Source organism: Heterocephalus glaber, unplaced genomic scaffold (assembly GCF_053883595.1).
Source record: "Heterocephalus glaber isolate CG9 unplaced genomic scaffold, H.glaber_assembly_v1.0 deba00001141, whole genome shotgun sequence".
Taxonomy (NCBI): Eukaryota; Metazoa; Chordata; class Mammalia; order Rodentia; family Bathyergidae; genus Heterocephalus; species Heterocephalus glaber.
The window spans coordinates 427,376-449,649 of record NW_028258201.1 but is presented as its reverse complement, the minus strand read 5'-3'; the positions used below and the strand labels follow the sequence as shown (position 1 = coordinate 449,649).

Sequence of the window (22,274 nt, the reverse complement as noted above, 5' to 3'; positions counted from 1 at the left end):
CTTCAAAGGCCTTGTCTGAAAACTGAAAACAAATGATTGCGGATGTAGTACTAAGGCTCTGGGTTCAATCTCCAGTACTACAATAAACACATACGTAAATATTTCATTTTATCTTTTGGGTTTGAGACTGGGTCTTGCCCTGTAGTTCAGGCTGGCCTGGAACCCCTGATCTCCCTCCTGCCTCAGCCTCCAGAGTGCCCGGAGTGCTGGGATTACAGCATGCACCCTCACGCCCCGCATAAACAAACACTAAAGAGCACCCAGCACTCACCTGCCCTGCCCTCAGAGGCTCTCATCTGAAACCCAGTGCAAAATGAGCCAGAGAAGGAGCTGCAGCTTTATTGTGGAAAACAGCACAGGTTCAAAAGCCCAGGCGCTGAGCCCGTCACAGCACCCACGCATGTGCACTGCCCTCCCTCCACCAAAGCCACAGCCACCCTTCAACATGGCTTCCTCCCGGGCCTGCCCTCGCCTCGGCTCAGTAAGACAGCTTCTCAGGGCCCCACCCGACCCCTCAGACTCTCTTCCCAGTGTCCAAGTCCTACAGAGCCCTCAGGGGCTTTGCTCAGCACAGGTGGCTTCAGCTGGGGACACAGGGGGCTCCTCGGGCATGGCCTCAGGGGGTGGCCCACTCTCTTCTCGGAGACTGCCCTGATAGAGCCGGCGAAGTCGGGACAGCTCTCTCTCTGGCGGCTGCTTCCAGCTGTACCAGGGGTACCAGGGGTCGCCCGAAAGCAGTGTAGGGGCCAGCGGAGTAGCACTCACAGCCCCATGCGACGTACTGAAGTCCAAGTCCCGGGGTTCCACCTGAGGAACGTGGTAACTGAGGAGCCCTGAGATTGGGAAAAGAGGGGGGCGTGAGGAGAGGCAGTTCACGGTGAGACAGACAACAGAAAGGTTTCATAATGGAGGACTAGTTAGAGCCCCTGGTGCCTTCATGCATGTTGTGTATGGCACAAGAGCAGCAGGCCTAGGAGCCGACGCCAGTGATACCCTGCCTAGGATCCGGCCTGCCAAACTGGGTGCCCTGGCCCAGGGCCACAGCACCATATCCACTCTGGCAGTGGGTGGCACCTTACGCCAACCTGTCCAAAGGGGCCAGGAGCCAGGGCCGGAAATGCACACAAAGATCTTCCTATGATCTTGCTACTGCGCCGGGAACATCGGTTGTAAAACGAGGACAGAGGAAAGATGAGTGAGGAGATAGGAACATGACAACAGACTCAGGAGGGGATGGGGACAGGAAGTGAGGCTACCGGTATCTGGGAAGGAACACATGGGCAGCACTTTCTCAGGGAGGTGAGGGCACTCGTATGCAGGACCTGCTCCAGGCCCGCATCCCCTTCCTACACCCGACGAAACTGCCGTTCTCACACTCACCATGATCCCGGGCTTTCTGGATGGCCTGAGTCAACTTCTTGTGCTGCTTCATACAGACCCCTGCAGAGAGAGAAATAACCAGGTGCACATCAATGAGGCTCAGTACAGAGGGTGCACAGCTGCTTCTGTGTGATGCCAGGGCTGGATGTGGAGGACCGAGTTGCCTAGTGACCCTTTCATGGGGCCTGATGACCTCCTCTGCCTAAATGGAAGAGTCCTCCCCCTCTCTGTTAGCTGGGATGACTCAGCGCCTTAGCCACTACAGAAAAACCATTTATGGTAAAGGCTGCAAGAAAGGGGGCAGAGCCAGGAGTGGTGGCGCACACCTGTAGTCCCAGCACTCAGGAGGCTGAGGCAGGAGGATTGCCACAAGTTCAAGGCCAGCCTGGACTACATAGTGAGACCCTATCTCAAAAAAAAAAAAAAAAAAAAAAAGGAGAGGGAGCACAATCCCAGGCAAGTGTGATGAAAGGGTTGAACTGGACGATCCCGAGATGGGCCCACTAAGGGAAAAAAGGCTTCCATTCTAGGGAAGGTGATCTGAGTGAGCAGCCTTCAGTCATCCACAGTACAAGGAAAAACTCCCTGACAAGCCGAACACTGATCATGGTGCCAACCCGTTACAGGGAGTTCAGGTTATTCTTTGCAAATTTATCTTGCTTGAGAGCAGGTGCTGGCAAAATATTTGTGTGGTACTGAGGACTGAATGCAGGGCCTTCCACATGCTGGGTAAACACTCTACCACTGAGCTACATCCCCAGCCCCCTGGCAAAATATTTCTGTACAGGCCGTAAAGTAAATGTAAGTTAGTTTCTGCAGGTCCTGTGGGCTCCGTCTCAGCCACACAACTCTAACACTGTCTGTTTCGAGAACACACTTTTGTTGCTGTTGTTCTGTGTTTTGAGACAGGGTCTTGCTATGTAGCTCAGGCTGGCCTTAGACTCAATGTGTAGCCCTGGTAGGTCTCAAACTCATAGCAACTCTCCTGCTGGGGTTACAGGCATGCACCACCATGCCGGGCTACCATCTACCTTTTAAGGACCACACTGACCAATGCTCACGGAGATACTTGTCTGTATCTTTTCTCCACACGTAATAGCTTTAGAATGAGTATCTCCACTGAGATTTCCAAAAGGTTCAACTGCACTTTGTATGTCACCCACCAAATAACCACTGTCCAGTGACTCAGAGCTGTCCTGGGGTGACAGGGATGACAGGCTCACCTGTGTACGGAGCATGGAAGATGATGCCCGTGTGGGTGCAGACAAACTGTTCCAAGAGCTTCACATTCTGCAAGGAGAACAATGAACAGGAGGAGAGGCAGGGACAGAGGCAGACCTCTGGGCCTGAGAAGGAATCCCGTCTCCCCAGTGCACTCTTCCTGAAACACCCCCTCCTTCTGGGCCCAGGAAACCCATCAGTTCACAACTGCTGTCATTTCACACGCACACCCTGCATGTTGGTACTAGACTCACACAGAACTTTCTTCTACACAGTCACATTCTAAAGCCAGCCAGAAACCACCCCCAAAATAGTGTTGATTTATGTATGTGTAAATGATTAAAATACTGTAATATGCTGAAGGATTTATACACCAACTAAGAAGTTTCACAGTTTTGATTACATAGAATGAGTCTCAGCTAGCAAATCAACCATAGAAGCAGAGTTGAGGAAAAGCAGGTGCATCTGTGGAGTGGCGTGGTAGGCAGAATCATCAGCCCTCCTCAATTTGCTGCTCTCTCTTGGTTTTACACTTCGTTACACTCCCTTCATAACCCATCGTACACAGCTGGAACCAGGAAGGCATCTACAGGGCACCCTGAGACCCGTGTCAGAGGGCTGTGGGGCTGCAGATGTCCCCATCTACTGACTGATGCACAAATGCCCTCCAACCCCTGATGTCCAGCCAGACAGCGTGTGCTAATACCCTCACTGCCAGCTCAGAAAAGCACTATTGGTATGTATAATATGCTTTCAATTTCTTTAAGGAGCAAGTCCTGTCCTCCTCACTGTGTTGAAGGCTTCTTTAAAAAGTTCCCTAGACTGTACAATAAGCCTCCTATCTCTGATCTCCAGCCCCACATCCTAGCATACCCAGAAAACATGACCAAGAAATAAAGAAAACCACAGGAATAAAGTAGGCCAATGTACTTGGCAGGTCTCAGCATACCCAGCAGACAGAACAATGAAAGAGAAAACTACAGGAAAAAGTAGACCAACACTTGCTAACAACTCTAACAGAAATTAATCTTTGGGCATTGCTGTTCCACTACAAACAGGAATTTTTTTGCCAGGTGTGGTAGCACATGCCTGTCATGCCAGCACTTGTGAAGCTGAGGCAGGAGGATCACCAGGGGTTCGAGGCCAGCCTGGGCTACATAGTGAGTTCAAGGGCACCCTGAACTACATAGGGAGACCCTGTCTCAAAAAACCAAAATAAACAATAACAACAACAACAACAAAAATAGGCATTTTGCTTTCCTGCCAACTATGTATCTTGTGGACATGGGATAAAACTAGTGCAATCCATAATAGAGGGCAAAAGGCTAGAGAATGCTTTTGTATTCCAGAAACATTCACTACAAAATTGACTGTAGGGTTGCCAGGACATGAGGAAGTATGTGGCACTGACTGCAAAGAGGCTCCCAACCCTTATTCTGATGAGAGATTCTCCTTACCCTAAAGTCCACATGCAACTTGTGATCCCGGCAGATGGGACAAGGGTTCCCAGCAACTTTGTTTTTACGCTGTAGAAAAAAAGAAACTGGCAGTGAGATGTTCAAAGCCTTGTCAAAGTGTTCCTGCTCCCCACTCCACATGCTGCTCTCAGAAACTCACAATGCATGTCCTCCGAGTCCGCTGACGGGGTACACTGCCCTTGTGGTTGCGGCGGTAGTCAGCCCAGATGGGGCGAGAACCGTAGCGGCTCAGGTATTCTGAAACAGAGCAGACAAATTGCTGCTGGAGGGATTATCTATGTCCATTACCTCAGACCCCATCTGACCCCTCCCCACTTAGGGTACCTTCTGACTCCAGGTATTTCCAGGGCTCATTCTCATAAGGGGAAAGAGGAGCTGGGGGCAAAGAATCTTTTCCAGGAGGAGCTTCAGTGCAAAAAGTCTGGAGGGGAACCTGTAAAAGAGGGGAGAAATGAGACAGTGAGACACTGAGTTCAAGGAAAGGACTCAACTGTTTTGCTCACACTTTGGAGAGAGGAGGAATGCATCTCAACCATGTTAATGTAATTTAGCAGGAATATGTAGTATTTTTGTTGAGGTCAAAATGACATAAATCAATCCCTACCAACTCTTCCTATAAATCCCCTCTAAATCAACTCTCCCTATCCCCAATTGGATCCTAAAACAGAAGGTAACATTTGGTTGTTCTTCACTTTTTTTTTTTTTTGGACACAAGATCACACTATGTAGTTCAGTCTGACTTTGAGCTCACTATGTAGCCCAGGCTGGCCTCGAACTCGAGGTGATTCTCCTGGCTCAGCCTTTCGAGTACTGAGACTACAGATGTGCCCCACCATGCATGGTTTAAGAAGCTAACATAGATAATTAGGATAGGTACCTGAGAAGCAATCTTATTTAAAACAATTTCAAAACCTAGCACACAAGAGCACTTGTGTTTTGGGGGATGAACTGAGTCTTGGAGAAGAAGAAAAAGGGAATGTTTAGTCTCTCGGAAGTAAGATGTATGGTGGGGAGGAGTAAACAGGGAAGGTTTATATCCAGTTTAATTCAAATCCCAGTCACTGAGGGCTGGGGATTTAGATCAGTGGTTCCAGTGCCTTCCAGAGTTCGATCCTCGGTACCAAAAACACAAACAAACAAATCCAAGTCACTGAGATGATGCCCAGTTTTACACGAAGTTGGAAGGCCAACATACCACACAGCAAAACAAACTTGAGTCCTAACGCTAGCTTTAAAGCTTCCACTCGGTCATTAGCTCCATGGTGACCTCTGTTAGCACTCTCAAGTCACACTGTAGGGAGCGGCAGTTTCTCCTACTGCCACTATCTCACCCTGCCCCACCAAGAATCTGCCCTACCCTGATCTACCAAGAATCTCCAGGGTGGTGAGTAAAACCTCAATCCAAAGGGCAAAATTAAATTCTCGAAAGCTTTGATAAGAAATGGGTTTAGGGGGCCAGGGATTTAGCTCAGTGGTTCTGGGGCCTGCCTCCCAAGCCCAAAGTCCTGAGTTCAATCCCTGGTACCAAAAAAAAAAAAAGGGTTTAAAGATAAAGCTGAGAAACTGGTTCCTAGGTCCTGAGAATATATCCTTTAATGGGTGATAGACTGCAAGGCTGGAAGAAATTGCGGCCCTTCAATTCCAGGACACTCCGGGGCATCACAGATTTTTGACACTATCTACCAAGTTAAGACCTGGTTGTGCATTACCAAGTGGATAATGCCTCCACCTAGTTACTTTGTCAAGATGGTATTTCGGGAGCCGGCCGTGGTAGCCCATGCCTGTAATTCCAGCACTTGGGAGGCTGAGACAGGAGGACTGCCTCGAGTTCCAGGCCAGCCTGGGCTACACAGTGAGATCAGGGCCAGCCTGAACTACTAAGGGAGACCCCGCCTCAACCTCTCCCCTCCCTCAAAAAAAGGCGGTATTTCAGGGAGAGAATGATATCCAACCAGCTTGAAGCCATCAACTCAAGATTAGAAAAGTCACCCAGTATCAGGCTAAAGGTGATGATCCTGGACTTAAGTTACCTACACAGCTGAGGCACAAGCACGAGAGAAGAGAATGAAACGACGACTTAAGTAAAGTATAACTAGGTCGGGGTTTACTGACTCCCTCCAAAAGGAGTTACCTGAACTCCGTAGAAACCTCTGAAGGGCGAAAGGGTAAGATACTGCCTGAGAAGCGTGTTAAATACGGAGGCCGCCATCTTGACGTACGGGGGTCTGCGCATGCTCCAGGAAACCGACTCAGTAGGGCAGCGGCGTCTGCAGTGCGGAAGGCGGCCGCGCGTTTACGTCACAACGTAAGCGTCAAAGGGGGGCCGTGGACAGAAGCTAATTTCAACTGCGTCATAATCGAATTAGCCCTCAAAATTGCGTTTCTTGTGCACAACTCACTACGACTCTGAGATTCCATACTTAGCGTTTATCTTAGAAGCAATTTTGAGGGCGTTTTTGAGCGGGATCTTCTCACTGCGCATGCGCCTTCCGGTTTCTACCAACCCAGAGTGACAAACGTTCATGGGGCGGAAGTGGTGGAAACAGAGGAAAGGGAGGTGCTAGGGTCTCTGCTCACGCGTACGCGACGCAAGCATCAAGAAGGAGGCGGAAGCTGGGGCCGGGGAAAGGGCCGGTCCAAAGGCTAGCCAATCTGCTGGCAAGGTTTCCTTCGCTTTGACCAATAAAATCACGCCTCGCACACAATGTCTCCCGACAAGGGCGTTTAGCCAGCACGTTAGGGCGCGTTGGGCGGTGTCCGGGTATAAAAGACTCCGCCCGCCCGGGCAGCCGCCATTCTGGAGTTCGTTTAGAGGTAAGTTTGTGGGTTCTGTGACTTACAGGGGTAGATTTTTGCGTAGTGCCTTGGGCTGGGAAGTGGGGTAGGACCGGATCTGGTTGGGAGCCACGGCTTGGCTAAGGTGGCTGTGTTCGGGGTGGGCCGTGGAGGTGCGTTTTGAGACGAAACATGGTGTTCTGCTGTGTTGTAAAAGCGACCCGTAACTGATTGATTGTATCTTTCTCCCTTGTGTTCCTTTTACCCCAGGTTTGAATTTTCTCGGAGAAAGACAGGCCGGCCACGAGGAAAACAGAAACGAGCCGCAACAACATCTAAGCCCTTGAAAGGATCCAGAGGGGGGAAAGGGAAAACCGCAGCCACCAGCCCAACCACTTGTGTCTTCTGCCCTTGCCCACCCATCTTGCCCAACCCACCAGCCCACGCTGCTTGGGACTTGAGATCTGTGGCCGAAGGACCGTCACCACATACCTTCAAAAATAATCAACCACCCTCCCTTCCCAAACCCAACCCAATTTCACTTATCCAGCGTTTACTTTTTTGCATCCACTCAGAATTTTTTTTTTCTACGACCCCCCTCCCTAAATGGAGTCGGGTGGGGGGAAAATGAATACTGAGTTGGCCTTTCTTTTTTAAGAGACTTTTTGATCCAATGAGGCCCCCTAAATAATTGAGTTTTGGGTCCTGGTTGGTTGTTTTATTTTTTTTCTCCAAATTTTGCCCCCTCCCCCCCTGAGCCCGAGGTGCTGACGTCGCAAAAAAATTGGATAGTAAGTGTCGAATTTTCAAAAACCAGCCTTGCAACAAGAAATCAACGTTTCCCGTTGTGAAACCAAAAATAATGAGAGGAAGAAATGAGACCATAGAACAAATGTAGAGCTGGAGAAGGGACCAATTTGGTCACTTAATCTCCATTAAAAAGGGCCTTTGGGTCTAAAGAGTCTTGTTTTCTCTCCCCTACCACCTACCTCTTCCCTGCTCTGCTGCAGGCAAGGAGGGGGTGCAGGGAGGGCCAGCAAGTGAGAATTTTGATGGTTAACCCTTGGTAATCCAGACAATTTCCAGACTGCCAAAGCATGTGTTTGCTTTTTATAAGGAGGAATGGTTACCTTCCTCTGGGTAGCAGCAGTCTTCAAAAGGGTTAATGAGCTCACATACAAAAGATGGTGGATCTTGTGGCCCAGAAGTCCCACTTCTTTGTGTGTGAGACAAGCAGGGCGCCTTTCAATTTGCCAGATTAATAAGCAATCTGTACATAAAGATTGCAGGGTAAGGAGATGGGCAGAGAAAAGTAGCTGGCTATGGCTTTAAATGATTGTTAAATCCTCTCGGTTTCAATGTAATTTGCTTGGGCTATATTGTATGTTGAAAATAGGTGGCAATCTAGGAATAAAGATTGCAAGACACTTAATTTAGGACAAAATATAGTATCAATACATAACAAGCTAATCGGGAGGTAAAGAATGTCTTGTAATTGTTGCAGATTGCGTAGGTTATTTGAAAGCAAAAATGATTAACATTTTTTTAACTTGATACTTTTTGGTTGGGGGATATAGCTGAAATAGAGGGCGGAAGGGTTGGGAAATGTGGAATTCAGGAGTTAACTTTAAAAGCCATTTAGTGCAATTGAATGCTAGCTTTCTAAAAGATGTGTGTCGTTAAAAGGAATTTTTTTCTTCCCTGCTTCAATATGGCGACTTTCCTTGTCCTTTTGTCTTCCAAGCGGTGTTGCAGTTTATGTCTTGACCCGTTTTTCTCCTGTCCTCCCATCTCAACCCTATTTGTTGAGAGGGGTCCAAATCCTGCCCCCTTCTCTTTACAGGGAGGATGGGGGTGGTCGGTGGTAGCAATTGAACTTCAGTTGCAGTTCAATTTTTCCCCGCAGAAAATTGTTCTTTGAACTATTTTAATTGCTTTTATTTTCATTATGCTGATTCAAAATAAGTCAAATATTCAGCATGGGGCGGGCTTCGCTTTTTTTCTTTCTAACGAAAGAGTGTTTTATAATCTTAATTGTAGCTGCCAGCAGAGCCCTGCCTATCCGGATCCGAACTGAGTCCTCTTCTCAAAATGGCCTCCCTCCTCTGTTGTTCCTCTCCCTTTGCCATCTTGAGCTCAGGGCCGCCCCGGCCCTTGGTCGAGGGGGAGGAGTCTGCTTGGACGGTGATGTAATCGTCTTTCTTCCTCTTCACCCTCTCACAACTCCACCCCTCCCTCCGCTCCGAAGGTTTCCCGGCCTCCCGGTGCTCCTTGCAGTTAGGGAGAAGGCGTTGTCCTCGTTTTGATGTAATCTTTTAAAAGCCTTTCTCTTAAAGGGATGAAAGTTTATGGGAATTATGTTTCCAGGCTGACCTTCTTGAGTAGCTCTAGTTTTTATGTTTAACAACCAGTCTTTGTTTATTTTAACTTTCCACTCATCACAACTGCTTGGAAGTGTAGCCTGCTTCTGTTGCCAATGCCAAAGCCAGTCAGACCTCAAGTGTGCTTTAAGGCTGGGGGGCTGCAGGAGGGATTGTGTGTGTATGTGTTGTAGGAGAATGGGAAAGGCTTGTGACTATGGACAGTCCTAATGACACTGAGTTCTGACGTTTCTGCTCAGGACCTAGACCTGCAGCCTTCTGCTTTTGGTTGCTTTGTGTTGGAAGTCGGGGAGGGTCGGTACTTTGAGAAGTTTATTCTCAATCACCGTTACTCCCACCTCTAGTTGGGGATAAACTCTTGTGTCCAGTGCTTAATCACGTTCTCCAGTGCTTAGTTCCTGTACATTGGTACTAGGATGAGAAGTGAATCTTTAGGAAAGGAGACGGCAGTTGTAAACTCAAGGCAGGGGAAATCCAGCTACGGTTCTGGTAAGCAAAACATTTCTGGTATTACATTTCACAACCTTCATTTCTTTTTTCCAAAGAGCCACCTTTTTGAATTTCTTTTTCCTTCCCTTCTAAAAGAATTTCTTAAAGGATTAATGAAAGAATTAACGTCCTCTTCATTGCTCCCCTCATGCAGTGCTGTGCAGTGGATGCATGCTGAGAGCCATGCCCTGTCTGAGGGTGGTACTGGGTTTCAGTTCTTTTCTTACCTCTCTTCCCCCAGCTTAATCTTGCCAGACTCTATATACTTCTCATTTTTTTAAGTCCTGTATTGAAGCTTGGAGTTTCTAGGAGCCATTTGTTCACCTGTGCTGGGGTGACTTGCGGGAGACTTAGGGCTAATTTTCTGCTGGGTACAGATTCTCGAATTCTGTAACTTCTGTGTTGGATGGGTGGGACTCTTCCACATGTCTGTTGACCACAAGTCTTTTTTTTATCTTTCAAGCAGTTTGCCATGTGCCTCTGCAGCCTATCTACCTTTGGAGCTGAGCATTCCACCCACTGGGGTCCTGGTCTCTAGTGAGCTGGGGTTGATTAATAAAGAAGATCTTCCTTAGTGTGGGAGATGGGAACCGAGGTCTGCTAGGGAAACCAGGCCCATCCGGAGAGCCTCGGAGAACCGACCTGAGTAGTCTGTGGCTAAATGCTTTTTTCTTTTTTTTGAGACAGAGTTTCACTGTGTAGTTCAGGGTGGCCTTCAGCTCACTGCGTACCCCCGGCTGGCCTCAAACTTGTAGCCATCCCCCTGCCTCAGCCTTCCAAGTGCTGGGATTACAAGTGTGCGCCACCACGCTAGGCCAGAGTTACATTTTGGGATCTTTCCTATGTGTGACAATGGTGTAAGCGATTTATCTTTATTGAGAAGCAAATAAGCTTTTGGAGTGATCACATACCAGATTTTCTTTTTTTATCACTTTGTTTTTTGAGACAAGGTCTCCCCATGCAGTTCAGGCCTCAGCCTCCCTTGTGCTGGGATTACAGGCATGTGCCACCACGCCCAGCTTCATAGCAGATTTCCAAAATGATTGAGTAGGTAGTTGCCACTTTAGAGGAAATTTAGGACCTTGTGAATCACCAAGAGACATAATCCAGTCCACCATTGAGTCTCATTAGGAAATGCCTGAACACTGAGGATGAGGAACAAAGCATTTTCATTTCCAGAATGCTAAGGCCTCTAGATTAAAATAAATACGAGACCCCCTTTCTTCTTATTGGAAGATGGTTGTGATCAGCTCTTTAAAGAGCTTTTCCTTGTACAGAACTTTTCCTGAACCACATCTGTCCTGTTTCATTGGTGGTGGGTGTGGAATAACTTGAGCCGAGGTATTAAATAAGCCTAAGGAGTTCACTGTGAAGGCAGGAGGAAGACGGCACAGTGGGCACAGCTTCGCCTGAAGCATCACTCGAAGCCTGGCTCCTGCGAAGGTGGAGGTGGTGGGGCATCATGTCCCACCCCTCCATGTAGTGCTGCTGCTCATTAAACCGTCCTGATCCTTCCTGGCTCCAGGAAGCTTCCTGCAGCTTGGAGTCCAGGCTCCAGGACACTTGGTCCCTGTCCCTGCCTTCCGGCTCACTCGGGTGCCTTCTCTGGGCCTGGCCCAGGATACTGTGCTCTGTGCATTGCTTTCCACTTGAGTGCGGGGGAGCTTCTCAGCATGTGCCGACTTTGAAGTAAGGAAACTGCTGGCTGACACTCAGGGTTATTAATTAAGTGAGAAAGTCCACTGTGAGGAAGTCCACTTAAAATTATGTCACATAAGACAATTTCTATTACATTTCCAAAATAATACTGGAAGTGAATTTGATTTTCTGTTTTGTCTCCTAGCTTCCTTGACTATCATGTCTTTTATTCCAGCTTATGTATACAATGGGAATTGCAGAGTGGCTGGGTCCCATTCCCAGCAGAGGGCAGTGGACACAGCTTGGTACTGATTGGTCCGTTGTCCTTCTAAGAATGGCTTTTCCTCTCCTCTCCCTCTTCATTGAGCTCAGGTTCCTGAAGCAGGGGAGAGAGTTCTCCAAGATCACGTATATTCAGCCTGGGTTTGAATCTGGGTTCAGAGGGGCCTGGTTTGAGATGTTTAGTTCAAGGCTTTTGATCAAATTGTAAATATTTTGATTTGGAATCTTAATGGTGTGTGTATGTTTGTATAGACATTTTTTAAAATTAGACTCTTGGTTGTGATACAGGATATGACTTTGGACCTATTGTTGCTTTTCCAGTGTTCAACACGTGGGAAGTCTGTTTTTTATATATCATATCTGTATCTCTGTGTGGTTTCTACACATCACTGTAGCTTATCTCACTGCGTGGGAAAAGCTCCTTTCTCCCTATGTCTGTGTGTAATAATTCCCATGCTTCTGTGCATGTGGCTCACAAGCTTCTGACCTTTTCCAGTATTGAATGTAGTTTTCCTGAGACCTCAGGTACCGCTTATCCTGGTGGAGGTTCAGGGTGGGAGTGACAGGACAGCCGGCCCAGAATCACTGCCTCTCGGCATCTCTGCCTCCGCCTGCCTGCTGAGGTTGTTGGGACCCACACACCTAGAAATTGCCTTACGTGGTGGGAGGACCAAAAGGTTGAAATTTTTATGTGTGTTTTCTTTTTTTGGTTTGAGAAAATATGTCATTAATTTGCATTATCTTACATATCTTACTAAGTTGGGCACAAACTTCTAACATTTTCCAGTATTCTCTCTGAATATTTCTTTCTCTGACCTCAGTTCCTGCTTATCTTTGTGGAGGTTCCAGGTTCTTTTCTGCACAAACTATAATTGTCTTGGTAAAATGATTTTTCACTCCTCTGGGTTTCACCTTTCATCTCTGCTAAGTGCCACCCAGAAGGAGGCTGCTGCATTGGCTGTCTTAGCTGGTTCTCAGAAGCCAGAGTTGATAGAGGTTGTGTGGATAAAGTGCCAGTCAGAACCGTACTGACTCTAAATTACCTCTCTAGAAGTTTGGTTCTGGCGTAAAAAGTTGCTTCATACTTGTGTCCCTTCCCTAAAAGCGTTTAGCTTTTGATTAACTCCTTTTCCACCCTAGTCTAAAGCAGCTGTTTAAAATTTATACCACTTTGCCAGTCTTTAGTTTCTTCTGGTCAGTTCCATGATTTGTAGTTTTAGGCTTATCTTGGGGGTCTTGGGTAGTTGATACTTAGAGGGAAGTAGAGGGTCGGATTTGCATTGAGCTTTTGAGGCACAAACTATCATTTTTAAGGAATAAAACGCATGTAGTATGTGCTAAGAGCAGCATTACTCAGGGTTCAGGAGCACCTCCTGTGTTTACCAGGCATCCTTTTGTCTCCGCTTCCGGGAGCTTTCCCCAGGTCCTCTGAGAAAGGGGTCCTCTTGTCAAGTGTTACTCTGTCACCTGTCACTTCAGCTGACACAATCTGCCACTGAGTGGTGATTTTGACGCAGGACTAAGATAAAAGGAAATTGGCTCTTGTGAGACATTTAGCCCAAACACCTAAGTTTGATGCAGTTCTTATCACGCTAGACTTTTTTCCAGGCCAAATTTGTCGGTAATGAAGGAAAATGGCTTAACAGTAAGTGCCATGTAAGTTGAATGTCTTCTTACAGGAACTTGAATTTTAGCTTTAGTGTCACCTAGTGAAGTCCAGCTTTCCCAAGAGGGCTCTAACTTGGGAGTGAGACACAGGAGTGCTGCCCAGCCCTCGGCCGTTCCTTGCCATTCAGTCATGCACTCACCCATGCTTACCTGGCCAAGGCGGTGTTCTCAGTGGGGATGGTCCATGTGAGTCAAACCAGGCTTTCCATTATGTAGGAAATAGCATAATTGTATGGAATGGCTGAATGCAGTTAATTACAAATAGAATTAAGTACTCCCCTTTGTCAGGTACAGTGATAGGGTTTATTGGAGGGCACACTGGGACTGTCCTTCCTCCCATTTATTCTGTGGATTTATTTTGTTTTCAGAAACTAAAATCATGGGTTCTGGGCCCATAGACCCCAAAGAGCTTCTCAGGGGCCTGGACAGCTTCCTAAACCGAGATGGGGAAGTCAAGAGTGTGGATGGGATTTCCAAGATCTTCAGGTGAGCCTGTGGCTGTTTGGGATTTGTAAGTAGAGGATGCTGTGTGTTGGATGTGGCCAGTCGAGACAGAGGTGCATGTTCTAGAGGAGGGAGGGGAATAAGGAGAAGAGGGTTCAAATCCACTGATCTTAGGGTGAGAGATGGGACACTTTTTGTTGGTGGTGGGTTTTTTTGGTATTGGGGACCGAACTTGGGACCTTGTGCTTGCGAGGCAGGTGGCAGAACCACTGAGCTAAATCTCTGGCCCTAGAGTGAGAGATAGGAAAGATGAGTCCTTGGTTTCCAGCCATGACCAAGCTGGAGACTAGGACATCCTGGAGATCCTGTTTTCTAGGGAAAACCAATATGTAAGCCAGTCCTGAGCAGGCTGCTGAGGGGTGGTCATGAGGGCTGGAGGCAGACCCACATGTGTCCTTTGTGTTAGGCAGGAGCAGCGCTCCCCCCTCAGAGGGACTGTGCTCCTTCCCCTGTGGGTTTCCATCTCGGAGGAATCCCAGGCCCCTGGAGAGCTGTGTGGCTCCTCTCTGGAGCAGGGACCTGTGAGGTCTGGGCGCTCAGTGGAGCAGGCCCCACTGCTGTGAGAGGAGCATACCCTGCTTCCTCTCTGACTGTCTGTCTTCCGCAGTCTGATGAAGGAAGCCCGGAAGATGGTGAGTCGCTGCACGTACTTGAACATTCTGCTCCAAACCCGCTCATCAGAAATACTGATCAAGTAAGTGGGGAGCCTCTGACTGCAGAGGGTGTGCGACGTGGTGTTCTCAGTCGTCTGTGGGGCCGCAAGGTGGGGTGACAGCCTGAGACCTGGAAGGCCGTCTGGTAGAAGTGTGCTCCTGCCCGCCTCTAGGTTCATTGACGTAGGAGGCTACAAGCTTCTTAACAACTGGCTGACGTATTCCAAGACGACCAGCAATGTTCCCCTCCTCCAGCAAATCCTGATGACCCTCCAGCACCTGCCGCTCACTGTGGACCATCTCAAGCAGGTACCTTGAGTCTCCTAACCCTTTGCGGATCACACAACTGATGTGAGGCGCTCTGGGGCCTGAGAGTAGACTGACAGAATGGATTTTTCGGGATGAATTTGGAATCAAGATTTGGTTTGAATGTTCTAGCTGCCAGAGTTTGTAAAAGGTGACCTAGTTCATCAGTGCTGCCACCAATCAAGGACTCACAGCCGGTGCTTTTGTGGGGTTGTTAGCACCGAGGGAGCTGTGTTTGCTCTCTGCATTTACTTGTCTGCTTCTCCCATCTCTTGTAGAACAACACAGCCAAGCTGGTGAAGCAGCTGAGCAAGTCAAGCGAGGATGAAGGTGAGGCTGGCCCAGGCCCTCTTACAGGCTTTTCTCATTGCTCATCTCTCTCCCCACCCTTGATGCCCATCACTCCTGCCTTCCACTGTCTACCTCACCTTGCTTTTTTCTTTCTTTTAAAAAGTGTAGTTCTAGCTGGGCATGGTGGAGCATGCCTGTAATCCCAGCACTTGGGAGGCTGAGGCAGGAGGATCCTAACAAATTTGAAGCCAGCTTGGGCTACATAGTGAGTTCAAGGCCAGCCAGAACTGCATAGTGAAACTCTGTCTTGAAAATAAATAAATAAATAAATAAGTAAATACTGTAGTTCTAACTGTGCGGTCTTCCTTATTCTCAAGTGCAAATGGAATTTGTGCATTTCTCTTCTACTGAATATAAAATATGGTGCCACACTTTAACTGGAAGCTGAGTCTTCAAATCACTAGGTAGAAGAGCCATATACTTAACATTTTTGGGGAAACATTGGCATGCTAGAGTGGCTCACAACCATTTGTGTCTGTCTTTCTAAGTAAATATAGGATATTCTGGGACCTTTAGGGTCTGTTTTCTTAATGATAGATATACTAGGTCTACCAGTAAACTTACTTTTAAAAAGCATGGTCAAAATCCTAACTCTTGGATTATATCATAGTTCTGACTGAGGCAGATTCTTTCCTTTCCTAAGACAGGGTTTGGGAGCTTCTGGCCAGGGCCTTGTACAGTTTTGTCTTGAAGACAAAGCCTGGCTCCTGAAGTAGCAGATTGTTTCCTACTCTTTAGCAGTATTCTGCCAGCACTTTATCCATCCCGATGAAAATGCAGACTGCTGTTTGCCTAAGGGGATTGTTTTGCAGCATCCTTTGCTGAGAGGCTTAGCCTTTGGTGTCAGACAGGGTGAAGCCTGTTTGAGTTCTTAGCTAGGGAAAGAGGCACTGGGAATTCTCCAAGCCGAAAGGGCCCAGGCTGCTTCCAAATCCCAGCATTCCACAGCAAAAACTAAATCCCGACCTTTCTGTTCCTCTGTGTTCTGTTCTGTTCTGTTCTGTTCTGTTCTTTCTGCATTCTCAGTTTTTAGATTCCTTTAGCTACTGAGAATTTTTTTGGTATCTCAGTGTCCTTAGTAATGATTTATAGTATGAAGTGTAGCACAGGAGAGCTCATTAAATCATTGCCCATTTTTCTTTGCTGTTGGATGTATTGTTGTTCCCTATTTCTGCCTGGTTTCAGAGTGCTGCCTTCTTTGACTATAGATTTAATTATGTAATTCCTTCAGCTATTGAAAGTTGCATGTACTGGGCTGGGGATGTAGTTCAGTGGCACCGAAGCTGCCTCACAAGCGCAAGGTCCTGAGTTCAATTCCCAGAACCAAAAAAAAAAGAAAGGAAGTTGCATGTACTTAGTCGACTGTAATAAAGTTTCACTGGACTATAGTATCAGTTGCTCCAGAAAGGGTTTAGGACACTTGCACATTAGGATGGGTGAGGTTTGCATTGCTGTAGGGACAGAAATTGCCAAGCATGTGATTGTTGTGGAAAGTTAGGTTTTTTGTTTTTGTTTTTTGGCACCGGAGATCAAACTTAGGACCTTGTGCTTACGAGGCAGGTGGCGCGGCACCACTGAGCTAAATCCCCGGCCCAAAAGCTAGGTTTTTAATGATCTGCAGTAAACTTGATTATTAGATGGATCTGTTAAGTGGAAATGTGGGCGAAGAGACAGAAGTTTCCAGTTGCCAAACATAAAAAGAGAGCTATGCAGGTGTCTTATCATAGATTTAGAAACCAGTTCTTTATCTTTAGACCTCTCACCATCTTTTTCCCTGGATGAACCGGTTCCCGCTCCTAAATGGGCTCATTTTAATGCTCATTTCACTCTCGCTATCATTAGTTGATTTTTTTAAACCATTATCACTAAGAGCAGTATAGAAAAAAAGGTTGCCTAGAAAAACCGAGGTTTAAGTGTATTTCATGTTTTTAAAAACTCTGGGTTACTTTTTCCATTGTGCAGGTTTTTCTTTCAAACACCCTGATGTTTCTGTTACTAGAAAAACCACTAAATTGTTCCGCCTCCTCCTGCAGAGCTCCGGAAGCTGGCCTCTGTCCTCGTCAGCGACTGGATGGCAGTCATCCGCTCCCAGAGCAGCGCCCCGCCTGCTGGTGAGCCCCACTCCTCGGCCTGCTTTCCTCCTCTCCCACCAGAGTGTGGCCCTGAGTGCCTTCATCTGCTTCGCCTCAAGCGTCTTTACCTGCTAACTGAAATCCTTCTCTGCAACAGAAAAAGATAAGAAAAAGCGAAAAGAAGAGGGAAGGAGTCGAACCGCACCTCCCGAGCGACCTGTGGCGGAGGTAAAGACTGAGGCCCGAGCCGAGGAGGCCCCGGAGAAGAAGAAGGAGAAGCCCAAGTCTCTCCGCACCACCGCCCCCAGCCATGCCAAGTTCCGCTCCACCGGTGAGGGCCTGGGCCTGGGCCTGCTGGGACCCGGGATGTGGGAGCGGCGGCGGAGGGCGGTGTGGGGGCCGGGCTGAGCGAGCGCCCCTCCCCACCCCTCCGCAGGCCTCGAGCTGGAGACGCCATCCTTGGTGCCTGTGAAGAAGAACGCCAGCGCCGTGATGGTCTCCGACAAGTACAACCTCAAGCCCATCCCCCTGAAGCGCCAGAGGTGCGGCCTGGGGTCGCCTCCGAACAGTGGGTCTGTGGCACTGGGGAGCGAGCCGGGCTGGGCACAGGTGTCGCTGACCACGGCCCTCCCTGCAGTGCCACAGCTACTCCGGGAGACGTGCCCCCGCCCGTGGAGAAGAAGTACAAGCCGCTGAACACCACCCCCAACGCCACCAAGGAGATCAAAGTGAAGATCATCCCGCCGCAGCGTGAGTCCAGCGCCCACCAGGATGGCTTGGATTTGGGCGGGGCGGGGGGCGTCGACCTTCCTCCTGCTGCTTTGACCTGTCCTTGACTTCTCGGGCCCTTTGGTTTCTGCACCCCTAGAGCTCTTCGTGCGTAGGGTTACCTAGGACAGGCGGTCAGCAAGGTGCCTCTCGGTGGTGGTCGGGGCCTCCCCTCCACCCATCACCTGCACCTGATTCCTGTCCAAAGCCACAGCTCGCCTGCCAGAAGCCAGCTGGAATGGCAGCAGCACTGCCTGCGTGGCATGGCCCGGCCCCATCTTCGGAGCCTTCCCGGCCACCTTGTGCCTCTGTTTCCTAAGTTAAGGCAAGGTGTCAGCGGGCCCATCCTCCCCCAGGACTCTGCAGGGCAGGATGGGAGAGTGTGTCTGACTCCTTTCTGTGCTGCTCCTCTTGTAGCTATGGAGGGCCTGGGCTTTCTGGATGCTCTCAATTCAGCCCCTGTCCCAGGCATCAAAATTAAGAAGAAGAAGAAGGTGCTGTCACCTACTGCTGCCAAGGTATGGGCCCCGAGAAGTAGGGTTCCGTGATGGGGTGCACATTCTGGAGCGGGCAAGGCACTGCTGCTGGCCGGGAGCAGCCGTGGGCGTTTGGCTCAGACACAGACTGCGGGGCCCGGGGCAGAGACCACATTGGAGGAAGTGACTGCCTCAGGAGCCACTGCGGAGTGCCTTGCTCGGCTCACTAACTTCTTCTTTCATAATAGCCCAGCCCCTTCGAAGGGAAGACGAGCACAGAACCAAGCACAGCCAAACCCTCGTCACCAGACCCAGCCCCGCCTTCTGAGGACGTGGACCGCCCTGGCACCCCGGTGCCACCTGTGGAAGTCCCGGAGCTCATGGACACAGGTAATGGCGGAAGTGGCGCAGGCTGGGGCTTTGCGAAAGGATAGAGCTGGATCTGAAACCTCCACTGCTTCCAGCCTCTCTGGAGCCAGGAGCCCTGGACGCCAAGCCGGTGGAGAGCCCCGGGGATCCCGGCCAGCTGACCCGGAAGGGCAGGAAGAGGAAGACCGTGACGTGGCCTGAGGAGAGCAAGCTGAGGGAGTACTTCTATTTCGAGCTGGATGAGACCGAACGGGGTAAGAGGCCGAGCGGCCTGTGTGATGATGTGAGGGGATTAATGAGAGCTCGCTGGGCTCACGTTGCTCCTGCTTTTTCCCTTGTCAGTAAATGTGAATAAAATCAAGGACTTCGGAGAGGCAGCCAAGAGAGAGATACTGTCAGACCGACATGCGTTCGAGACGGCCCGGCGTCTGAGCCACGACAACATGGAGGAGAAGGTGCCCTGGGTGTGCCCCCGGGCCCTGGTGCTGCCCTCGCCTCTTGTCAGCCCCGGGAGCAACAGCCAGGAGCGATACATCCAGGCTGAGCGGGAGAAGGGGATCCTTCAGGAGCTCTTCCTGAACAAGGAGAGGTGAGCAGTGGCGGCAGCCTGGGCAGGGCGCTGACTGGCGTTGGGTGCATGGAGGTCGCACGCTGGAGGCCGGCCCGGGCTGCTTAGCTAGGCCGTGTCTGAAAAGGACAAGGGGTGGGGGCAGAGCTGGGAGGTAGCTCAGCAGGGCCCGCTCTCCTAGCGGGCGGGGTGCCTGGGCAGGGCGTGGGAGGCCAAGAGCTTCCCAGGCTGAGGAAGTCATTGCCCCTCATGTTCTGCTCCTGCAGCCCTCACGAGCCTGACCCTGAGCCCTATGAGCCCCTGCCCCCCAAGCTCATCCCCCTGGATGAGGTGAGTCCACGGCGCGGCACCGGTGGCTGACGATGGCCGAGGCTCTGTGGCCCTTGGTGGCCCGCTGCTTCCGCGAGTCTGATGTGCGCCCCTCTGTGCAGGAGTGTGCCATGGATGAGACCCCGTACGGGGAAGCCCTGGAGCCAGGGGGCTCGGGCGGCTCTCCCGACGGGGCGGCTGGCTCCAAGCTGCCGCCGGTGCTGGCCAACCTGATGGGGAGCATGGGTGCCGGGAAGAGCCCGCAGGGCCCTGGTGGAGGCGGCATCAACGTGCAGGAGATCCTCACCTCCATCATGGGCAGCCCCAGCGGCCGCCCCTCGGAGGACCTGCTCAGGCAGGCGGAGTCCTCGGACAAGCTCACGCAGATACTGGGTACTGTCCTGTCCCGTCCCGTCCTGTCCCATCCCGTCCCGTCCCGTCCCGTCCCGTCCCGTCCCGTCCCGTCCCGCCCCGTCCCGCCCCGGTACGGTACCGGGGATCGAACTCGGGTCCTTAGCTCGCGAGGCAGGTGGCAGAACCACTGAGCTGAGTCCCTAAGTCCCTAGCCCTCATCCCCTCTCTCTGTTAACAGTGCCGCACGGACTCCTAGGCCCTGGCCCAATAGCCAATGGTTTCCCACCAGGAGGCCCTGGGGGCCCCAAGGGTATGCAGCACTTCCCGCCCGGGCCTGCGGCACCCATGCCAGGTAGGTGGTGAGGGCAGGGTGAATGGGTCCAGCTGCACGCCTCGGCCCGGGACAGCGTGGGTGACTGCTGGCTGACGCTGCCTCTCTTCTTTTGCCCCTGACAGGTCCCCATGGAGGCCCAGGTGGACCAGTGGCTCCACGTCTCCTGGGTCCCCCTCCACCTCCCCGAGGGGGTGACCCCTTCTGGGATGGCCCAGGTGACCCTATGCGGGGTGGCCCGATGCGAGGGGGGCCAGGTCCTGGTCCTGGACCGTACCATCGAGGCAGAGGTGGCCGAGCAGGAAATGAGCCCCCTCCACCTCCTCCGTTCCGAGGCACCAGAGGAGGGCGATCTGGAGCAGGACCCCCAAATGGGCGGGGGGGCCCCCCCGGCGGGGCCATGAGCAGTAGCGGCGGGCATCGGCCCCACGAAGGCCCCGCTGGGGGCATGGGCGGCAGCGGCGGGCATCGGCCCCATGAAGGGCCTGGACATGGGGGGCTGCATGGCCATAGGCCACATGATGTCCCTGGTCACCGAGGCCATGAGCATCGAGGGCCACCTCCGCACGAGCACCGTGGCCATGAAGGCCCTGGCCATGGGGGAGGGCACCGAGGGCATGACGGAGGCCACAGCCATGGAGGAGGTGAGCTGCTTCCTGTTCCCACGCGGCTTTGTGTCGGGTGCAAGGTGGGCGTGGGAGGCTCCTGGCGCCTTGCTGCCCAGTGTGCATGCCAGGCCCTGCCCTGCCCTGCCCTCTTGCCTCCGAAGACCGCTGCGAGGTGCCGCGGCCTGCAGCCACCCGTGACTCACCACTCTGCCCTCCTCCCACAGACATGTCAAATCGCCCCGTCTGCCGACATTTCATGATGAAGGGCAACTGCCGCTATGAGAACAACTGTGCCTTCTACCACCCGGGCGTCAACGGGCCGCCCCTGCCCTAGGGCCGGCCCTGCACCCCTGGGCTGCAGCCTGGCTCCTTCACCCGTTATGGCTTCTGTGAGGCCCGTTTGCCCTTCCCCAGCTGAGGAGGAGCCGGCCCTCAGCTCCCGCCGGCGCGGTTTCCGGGGGTCCGGATCACTGCACCTCGATGGACGTACTTCCCTCTGCTCGGGGGACTGGACGTGCTCTGGACTCCGGCCTGCGGGAGAGGAGGCCCAGCTGGCTCCCCGGGAGGCTTCCCTGCCCTGCGTCTCTTTCCAGCCTTGCCCCTGCCTGAGAACCAGGGCTGGCGACGGGGCGCCCTCCCGCCTCCTGTCTCGGGTCCTCCGTGCGCACACAGCTCTGACGTGGGCCTGCCGCGCTGGGTCACCGGGACGAGTCTGTCGTCCCTCTGGGGGCAGACGCCGAAGGGCCCTGTGTGTCCTGCAGCCCCCTGGGCTCCTTCTGGCCGGGCCGAGGGCTGACAGTCCCCAGCCCTGTGCCCCAGGCTCTGCCTGAGCCCTTTCTCAAGCCGAGCGAGGCTGCGGCCTGTCGTCAGCCCTTGAGTCTGCGAGGACGACTGGGCCCGAGGATGACGCGCTCACGTCTGCACCGGGGAGAGTTCCAGCTGGTGAGGCTGCTGGCTTGGGGCCCTCGCTCCAGCTGCCGGGAGACCCGGGGACGTTTCGGGAGCAGCTTCCCCTCAGCTCGGGCCGCACACCCGGGCCGCCAGCCACAGGACACGCAGCTGCTGAGGGCCCCCGGGGTGCAGCCAGGTGACGTCCCCTCCCCAGTCCTCTCCTTGCTGTCAGCATCAGTTGTTTTCTGTGAAAACAGTGGATTGGTTGGGTTTTGAGCAGGGTCTTGGGTTACAGCCACGATGGATTTGAGGATGAATTTTTTCTTTCGGTTTTGTATATTTTGTACATTAATAAACAGTGGAACGAGAAGCAGCTTATTTAACCCCTAGTGCGTCTGGACT

General features: G+C 51.5%; 2 protein-coding genes across 3 annotated transcripts in view; one reads left to right on the top strand and one right to left on the bottom strand.

Annotated features, from left to right (window-relative positions):
• The window catches only part of Ppp1r10 (protein phosphatase 1 regulatory subunit 10), a 34,149-nt gene extending 11,894 nt beyond the window's left edge, over window positions 1-22,255 (top strand). Inside the window, exons 1-19 of one of the 2 annotated variants that reach the window (XM_004847090.3) lie at window positions 6,637-6,893; window positions 7,125-7,645; window positions 13,681-13,798; window positions 14,424-14,510; window positions 14,643-14,778; window positions 15,054-15,105; window positions 17,160-17,237; window positions 17,356-17,529; window positions 17,635-17,740; window positions 17,836-17,948; window positions 18,384-18,484; window positions 18,691-18,832; window positions 18,907-19,065; window positions 19,154-19,400; window positions 19,646-19,709; window positions 19,811-20,081; window positions 20,281-20,394; window positions 20,499-21,017; window positions 21,206-22,255. In XM_004847090.3, coding sequence (XP_004847147.1) covers window positions 13,692-13,798; window positions 14,424-14,510; window positions 14,643-14,778; window positions 15,054-15,105; window positions 17,160-17,237; window positions 17,356-17,529; window positions 17,635-17,740; window positions 17,836-17,948; window positions 18,384-18,484; window positions 18,691-18,832; window positions 18,907-19,065; window positions 19,154-19,400; window positions 19,646-19,709; window positions 19,811-20,081; window positions 20,281-20,394; window positions 20,499-21,017; window positions 21,206-21,315 — 2,580 coding nt within the window. In that variant the 5' untranslated portion in view covers window positions 6,637-6,893; window positions 7,125-7,645; window positions 13,681-13,691 and the 3' untranslated portion in view covers window positions 21,316-22,255. Of the gene's footprint in view, window positions 1-6,636; window positions 6,894-7,124; window positions 7,646-13,680; window positions 13,799-14,423; window positions 14,511-14,642; window positions 14,779-15,053; window positions 15,106-17,159; window positions 17,238-17,355; window positions 17,530-17,634; window positions 17,741-17,835; window positions 17,949-18,383; window positions 18,485-18,690; window positions 18,833-18,906; window positions 19,066-19,153; window positions 19,401-19,645; window positions 19,710-19,810; window positions 20,082-20,280; window positions 20,395-20,498; window positions 21,018-21,205 lie in introns of those variants that run through there. The other variant, XM_087210396.1, reaches the window with a different exon arrangement.
• Window positions 315-6,501, bottom strand: Mrps18b (mitochondrial ribosomal protein S18B). The gene is made up of 7 exons (XM_004847088.4): window positions 6,211-6,501; window positions 4,404-4,512; window positions 4,219-4,316; window positions 4,059-4,127; window positions 2,604-2,670; window positions 1,381-1,440; window positions 315-833 (listed from the first exon to the last, which is right to left on the bottom strand). The coding sequence occupies exons 1-7, from the start codon at window positions 6,310-6,312 to the stop codon at window positions 553-555; spliced, it is 786 nt and encodes a 261-aa protein (XP_004847145.2). The 5' UTR covers window positions 6,313-6,501; the 3' UTR covers window positions 315-552.
• Window positions 22,256-22,274: the final 19 nt, after the last annotated feature.